This window comes from Anopheles aquasalis, chromosome 2, assembly GCF_943734665.1.
Source record: "Anopheles aquasalis chromosome 2, idAnoAquaMG_Q_19, whole genome shotgun sequence".
In the NCBI taxonomy this organism is placed as follows: Eukaryota; Metazoa; Arthropoda; class Insecta; order Diptera; family Culicidae; genus Anopheles; species Anopheles aquasalis.
In genome coordinates, this window is record NC_064877.1 from 58,763,147 (window position 1) to 58,770,646 (window position 7,500).

Sequence of the window (7,500 nt, forward strand, 5' to 3'; positions counted from 1 at the left end):
TTTTTTCTTCTCCGGAACCGAACGGAACCGGAAAATGGTGGTGTAAAGCGATGTGTAATTCCGCCGTTAGCCTCACCAGAAATCCAACCCCCAACCACGTCCCTCGAAAAGTGGGCTTACCAGATTTATGAGTGTAAAGTTCAAAAGTTTCTCTCCACACGGAGTGTTTTTTTACGGACTGGCAGGGTGTAAAAAGGGAAGTGGAAATGGGGAACACTAGTAGCACAAGTGTAAAAACTGCTTCACCGACAGAAAACCCATAGCCGATCCGAGAGATTCTGCTCGATACGGTCGAGAAGTTATCATACCATTAATGGTGAGGCAAACTAGTTTCGTGGCAGCCACGGCAAGTACCAGCAAACGAAAGGAACGGAACGGAACGGAACGCGGTATGCAGTATTTGCGAGAATGCGCGAATCAGAGCAGAAAATAATGTTCATCCCCCAAACCCCTCCCATCACCCTTAAAAGGTTATGTCAAGCACACCCCACCCGATTGTTGAACTATTATATGCATAAAATTTATTTCCCGATTCTCACGTTCTGTTGGAGCTGGCTTTTATGCTTTCGGTCCTGTTGAATTTTCCATCCCAGCCCCAGCAGCTAGGGTGCACTTGGGGGTTGCGATTCTTTTTTCTTTACTTCGCGCGAGCTCTCCGAGAGGTTGTAGATCCCGACGACGACGACGACGACGACGACGACGTTTTATGGAAAGCACGAGCGAAGATAAGGTACAGAAAGGCCAAAGAATGTTCGTCCAAAGGAAAAAAAAAAAGAAAACCGGAGCGAGATAATTTGAATGAACTTCATAACCCCTCCTGTGTGTCAAGTGGCCCAAAACCGAAGGAAAGAGAGAGAGAAAGAGGATGCGCTGGGTGTGAAAGGTATCGCTGATGTGGGAATAGAAATTTTGCGGTTCGCAGGAGCGCACATTTTGTGGAAGGTGAAAGCGTAGGGAGGAAAAACCGGGACAAGTTAAAGTAAGCGAAGGGGATGAGGGATGGGATGGCTTACGTCAACTTCGATGCCGCTGGGGGTGCTGAATGTTTGGACCGTCGGATTAGCCTGTGGTGTGTAGCGATAGAACTCGCGTCTGCCCTTGTACCACTTGATCGAATAGAGCCGTTCGGGTTGTTCTAGCTCGTAATCGCAGTTTAGATGCACGGTATCGCCCTTCCGTACCACCGCCGGTACGGTGACGCGTACTATCCGCAGCCCGGCCGTTAGTTCTGTAAGGGAGAAGTAAAGAGGGAAAACATTAGTATCGAAAAAACGCATTTGAATGTTGGAAACGGAAAAGTGATAGGCAAGTCCTCATCTAACAATAAATTCTGTATTGTGCTCTTGCGGGAATGTTAACGCCTTAATCGCAAAAAGACCCGGAATGAATCTGAATTAGATCGTTTTACTATCTCTGCTCTGACACTCTGTTCAAAGGTATAATTCATGTCGTTACATAGTTTTAAAGAAGTCATTCAAGCTTAAGAAATGATGAATTTTCACCTCCCGCAATTGAATCCCCTTTTGCCCGGGGTTTTCCCGTTGTCCTAGAAGGGAAAATGCGCTTCCATCCACAGATTTCCTGCTCACTTTACGTCGTGCTCCATTCTCGCTTCATTTGCAGCGGATTATGAGCGTAAGAACATTTTTGACGAAGTGCACTGGCTTAATGTCCTACCACCGCCAGCACACCACACAGACACACACCAACATCATCAGCAACCGGAGCAGCAGCGGCGTAAAATTCTTTTGCCCTGTGTGACCCCAATCCGTGGTGTGATAGTCCGGGACAAGTTGCAATTTGTGCAAAGATTAATTGCACCGAGGAGGATAAAGCATCGTTTCGGGGTACCTACCGGGAAGACCAGGACCAGAGGGGCCACATAAATGGTGCTTCGTGACGCTTTAGCTTCAGCAGTGCCCGTAGCATAAAGCACAGACACTGGTTTTCGCTCCTTCATTCTCTTTCTGTTTCTCTCTCTCTCTCTCTCTCTCTCTCTCTTTCTCTCTCTCTGTCCTGTTCGTATTATGCTTACCCAACGGGACCACACCGACAAGGTAGTCGCGACGAAGGGAAAAAGATAAATTACAAGGCCAGAGCTCACAGCATCAAGCTTGGGTCGAATGCAGTGACCGGGGACCGTCGTTTAAAGATGAACCTTCGGGACCCCGCCGGCTCGGCGTAAAGTCAATAAACAGTGCTCCAATTAGGTGCCAGATTAGATTTAATTGCTTAGCATCGCAGTGGAAGCAGCGAAATGAGCTTTTGTTCATCGCTGGAAGCCATGGGCTGGTTTGACCTGGCTTGACTCAAATGGCGGCCATATCATTAGAACGAAACCAGCCGGAACCGAGAGATAGATAGCGAGAGAGCGTCACGTTGGTTTAGCGGAAACATAATGGAATGGCATGTTTCATTTCACAATTTTGGCGAGAACGGCCAAACGAATGTAATAAACCATCGAATGGGACACTTGAAGTAGAACGATTCAATCAAATCGCCCGTCGTGAGTGTGGTCGTGGGCGCACCGAATTCACCTAAAAGCCAAACTAAATCATGCCGATGGTTGCACGCAGTGATTGAGCGAAAGCACCGTCAACGACATCGGCCTCGCTCCTCCTGTTGTGTAACATTCGTCAACAAAAACGCGAGCGCACAGGGCAAACAGTTTGATGCGTGTGTCTTTTGGCGAAACCGAGCGTTCACCTCTATTGCGAGTGACCACAGCTCTGTGCCCTCGATGGTTTGGAATGGTCTGCTAGGACCTGACGCTGCTTCACGGGGCGGAAAATGGAATCGTTTCCATTTCTGTTAATCCGTTGCCATTTCCGGTGAACTGCGGAGAACTGTGGTGTCTGTGGCCGGACGAGTTTCTCGAATTTCCGTACAGGAACGTTCCCCATGGTGACACCGTACCGTGGTTGAAGTGTTTGCAGCTCACAAAACGAAAAGGAATTAATTTCCACCTTTCCAACGTAGCAGGTGCACTGTCCGAAAGGTCACATCGCAACGGATGCCAGGCACGGACCAGGCGTTCCTGTCATCGGTGTCATTAAACAATCGTAAATAGGCGAATCAGTGAGCGTAACGAGTGGTGGTCGGTCGGTGCAAGAGCCAAATGGTAATCCAGAGCACTCGATGTACACGCTTCTTCGGTGAATGCACTCGTTCATGTTTTTTGGGGGTCTTCCTTCGAGATTCACCACGGCACATTCGATCCTACTGCTGCGGCCTATGGCCTGTACATGTGTGATGCACGGGGCGGGTATTATTTGTTTGTTAGCAGCGTTGTTTGTTTTTCTTCGCGATGAGCGCGGGCCTAGAGAAAAACAGCGTTTTTTCCACCAGCTACTAGGCGCCTCCATCCCACAATACCATGCGCCTCCATCTGCCACAGCGAGTGCAAATGTGTCGGAACTTTCATTCCTTTTCCGTCCGTCTCTTCGTTTTCTGCACCTTCGGCCAGTGGTGGTGGAAAATGTGAACCATTGAATGGCGGGGGAGGGGGGGGGGGGGGGAGAAAGAGAACAAGCCAAGTGGTAGTGGGCGGTACGAACGCACCATCTGCCTTTATTGTTATTTGTTTTTGCTCGATCTGTCTATTTTATGTTATTTTTATTGCCAAGCTTTTTTCCTCCAACCACCACCACCAACACTAACACGATCTCGTACATCAGCGCCACCCCTCACCACGCACAAGAGCTCTTATTTTCCTTTGCAGCATTCCGGCCACCTCGTGGACCGCGTGAGACGAAAGTGGCCTCATTCTACCGCACCGTAGTCACCGCAGTCGCGCGGCATCAGGCAAATTGTGTGTACATCACGGGGTAACATTACGCTTAACGTGTTTCGGGTGGGGCAGTGAGATGGAACGCAGAAGCTGGAGCAAAGATGGTAGACAGCTAAAAATAAACGGCCGGAAATGCCAGCGTCCCAAGGGCGCCGATGCAATCCGGAGCGACCGACCAACGGACCAACGGACCAACCGACCGAGCGACCGAAATCCTCGTCAAGGAACGTGGTCGTGGGCGGTTCAAGAACCCTCGCACTGGGCGGCTGCTCCGGAGCAGGGTAATGGTCGTAGGATAATGGTTTGCTGGGAGCACCGGTAATGACACGGCATTTTGACGCCGATAAACAGCTGCTGCTGCTGCTGGTGTGTTGCTATCGAAGCATCGCGCTAACGGATGGGGATGGCCCTGGATCGACGGACGGATTGCCGGCATGCCGTGACACGGTACACTGGATTAGTGGCATTTTTTCGGTGAGATTATTACTTAATTTGCTGTTTTTCCCCGGAAGTGGGCGCGGGTTGAGCAGCTGGTAAGCATCGGTAAGGGAGGAGCTTGTTTGGTTTGGTCACAGTTTTCCCAAGAACTGTGTCAAACACGTGTTACGCCAACGTTGAATGACAACGTTTTTGGTCAACGACGTTTTGCAAACGGGGGTTTGGCGTGCCTTCAACAGTATCTTCGTTTCTTACGACAGTTTTTCTTTCCCTGTATTGTTATGTATTGTTTGTTGCGTCAAAGTGTATTGAAATGGATTTTCTTTTGTGTTTTTTTATCATGCTACTATTGAGTGCTGGATGTTTTTTGTAATATTTGGCTTAAGATCTTCTTAGCTACATGTTAGTTTTACTTTTTTATTTAAGGTGTACTATACTCTAACAATATTAAAATGAACATTGCGCGTGAATAGATTAGCTGCTTCGAGTGTTTTAAAATAACTATACTGATGTGAACGACTAATAACATGCTATTGCCTATGAAGCTAAAAGAAATCATGTGCCTATTGAATTGTGGTACTATTATGTTCTACTGTCGCATCGCTAATAGCAATGTCACCGTTAATGAGCTTGACCAACAAATTAAAATGCACTTATTCCTTGGTTGATTATTCCAGTGAGCGAATCGCGTTAACCGTGAAGCTCTTTTGTCTATTTCCAAATAAGATTCAATTCAATCCTTGCATAAATTTATCTCCATTGATTGATAACAGAGTTTAAGATCATAAAGCAACTAAGATAACTAAAGTAAGGCAGTCCAGCTTAATTATGTAAAAGAAACCTGTGGAATACTGTAGCTCTTTAAAATAATTATTCAGGTAGAAGTATGTAAAGAAAGGGTGAGATACAAATTGCTCGGCATGTTGTCTATTATTGAGATGCAGTTCGCAGATCTGCTAGTATGCACATAATGCATTATTCACTATTCATTTAATTGTTACTTGCCAGTTTCTGACAGTTTATATTATTTTTCCACGTTATTCTCTTTTCAAATTGATCACTTTATAATCTGGAACACTCGTCACCATCACATCTTCGTGTGTCGTGTACCATCCATTCGTGCTTCTACCGTCCATTATGATTAAAAATAGATTCATTTCGTATGCGAAACGACCTCGCGATCGGTTCGGTAGCGGAAGATTTTGAAAGCGGAAACTCTTTGCGAAAGGCCTTTTCGCGTTCCCCTTTTTCCGGTTCCAAGCTGCGCTTCTCTGTGTGCACATGGTTTTAACTCGTTTGCCTTTGCCATTACCAGCGGGCTTTACCGAGCAAAGGTTGCAAAGAGTGTGCCAACGTTTTTCGCCATTCACTTGTTTGCTAAATTTATATAATTCAATTTAATTTTTCCCCATTCCCAGCCTCCGGCCGCTAGGGCTATGGCGGCTTCTCTAGGCTTCCTTGTCGGTTTTTTGGTGAATAGAACGGCATTTGCCGGCGCTGTGTGCACGTGCCTTTCTTTTCGTTGGTTTTTTTCCTGCATTCCCGTCCCTAGCTAGTTCGATCCTTTCTGTGAACGGAGGTTTGACTCTCTATTCCTTCTATTTTTTCCCAAATTTTTTTTTTCTAGATCTGTTTGGTTCGGTGGCGCACTTTACTTTACGCTCGGTGCAACATTTCTCTCCGCTTCCGGCCTGTTCGCTAGTAGATTTTTTTTTGTTCGTTGATGCTACTGCTACCGCTGCTGTTCAACCCTCTACTTCTACTTCTATTCTGTGCGGCCGTCAAAGGATTTTTGTTTGCACTTGAAATTTGTTTGCTTTCCATTCTCTTGCTTATTTCCGCTCGGGCGAGCTATTTTTCGGTACTTTGCTTCCGGCTTCCGCTCTAAAACATGGCGCGAATGGCGAAAGGTGTGTTTGTACGTGCGCTCGCTCGCTTTTGCAATGAAATCTCGCTCTGTTTGGTGGACGCGAAGGGAGGTGCGTTGCGTTGTGAGCCCTTTCACCTTCCATGGATTATGTATGAGTGTGTTGCCCTGTGGCTCCCTCGGAAACCGGAACCGGGCTCGCAGGTATGGATCGCGGTGAAACCAGGCTGGAAGCAACTCTTCCGGTGGCCGCTACACTTCACGCCCGTTAATACCGATACCGAGTGGATCCAAGGGACATTGTTTGGAAGATTCCCCTTTTTGCTTCTATTGTTTTTCCTGTTTGCACGCGCACAACGTCTTCGCGGGCCCGGGCTGAGAGGGGTTGGTTTGGGTTTTTCGAAGTTTTTGCCGCTGGCTGGCTGGCTGGCTGGTTGGCTCGCTTGGGGCTAAAACTGTTCGACAAATAAAAAGGAATTTGCTCTGCTTTAATGTTGTTTCTGGTTCTGCTTATTCTTCCACCTTTCCGGCACTTTGGCAGTGGCCGCAGCCGCGGGAAGTTTTTTGATTTCGTTGATTGTTCTCGGAAGGCCTGGGCAAAGGCAGGCTGCCGCGGAGATTATCGTCGTTAAGGTAATGAATTGGGTGAAACGAGTCTCTTCGATTGATTTATTGGATTTCGAGATGCTTCACACTAATCAAAAGCCAAAGGAAGACCCTTGCAGTAGAATGTAGAGAAGGAAAGCTGAGAGGAAATCTAGTATTTCGTTCCCACATTCCCTTTGGATGGTTGTGTTAACGTTTGCTTCTTGGAAGGCCCATAGAGTGTCGAAACGAGAGAAAAGCAAAGGGCTTAATAGAAATCCATTCTCTGGTGCTCTTTTTGTTCGGCCTTCCAGTTTGGATGTGATGCATTTTAAATTAATTGACGTTTGTTAATTTTTGTCAACCAATTATAACGCCAATGTGAGTAGAGAATATTTCTCTCGTTTTGCTGTTGATTATTTTTGTTGAAATAGTTTTGCAATTTATTTTGACTGCTAATTACCCCATCGCCTGAAAAATTCCGTTGGTTTGGTTTAAATTAAACGGACATTTTTTTTCACAGGAGAGCAAAAAAAGTGCCTTTATAACGACAGAAATTTGATCTTACCTTAAATTTGACAGAAAAGTGTAAATGGGTAATGACCGCCAGGGTCTGTAACATTTACCATCTGACCTCACGCAAGCTGAAGCAAACGATAACTACTACGGGCTCAGGTCCGCATGCTGATGTGGTGGGCTCCTAGCCATCTCGGATAAACCGCCGTTCCAAAAGTTGATTTAGGTTTGCTGGAATTGCGTGACGAATCATGCAGCTGGTTTTAATAACCGATAATTGTGATAACAACCACCGCAGATGTAG

At 46.6% G+C, this 7,500-nt stretch overlaps 1 protein-coding gene across 1 annotated transcript in view; it reads right to left on the reverse strand.

The window, feature by feature from the left end:
• The window catches only part of LOC126570322 (uncharacterized), a 94,377-nt gene that overhangs the window by 23,530 nt on the left and 63,347 nt on the right, over positions 1 to 7,500 (reverse strand). Inside the window, exon 3 of the mRNA XM_050228001.1 lies at positions 1,014 to 1,228. Within this exon, the coding sequence (XP_050083958.1) occupies positions 1,014 to 1,228 (215 nt within the window). The remainder of the gene's footprint in view (positions 1 to 1,013; positions 1,229 to 7,500) is intronic.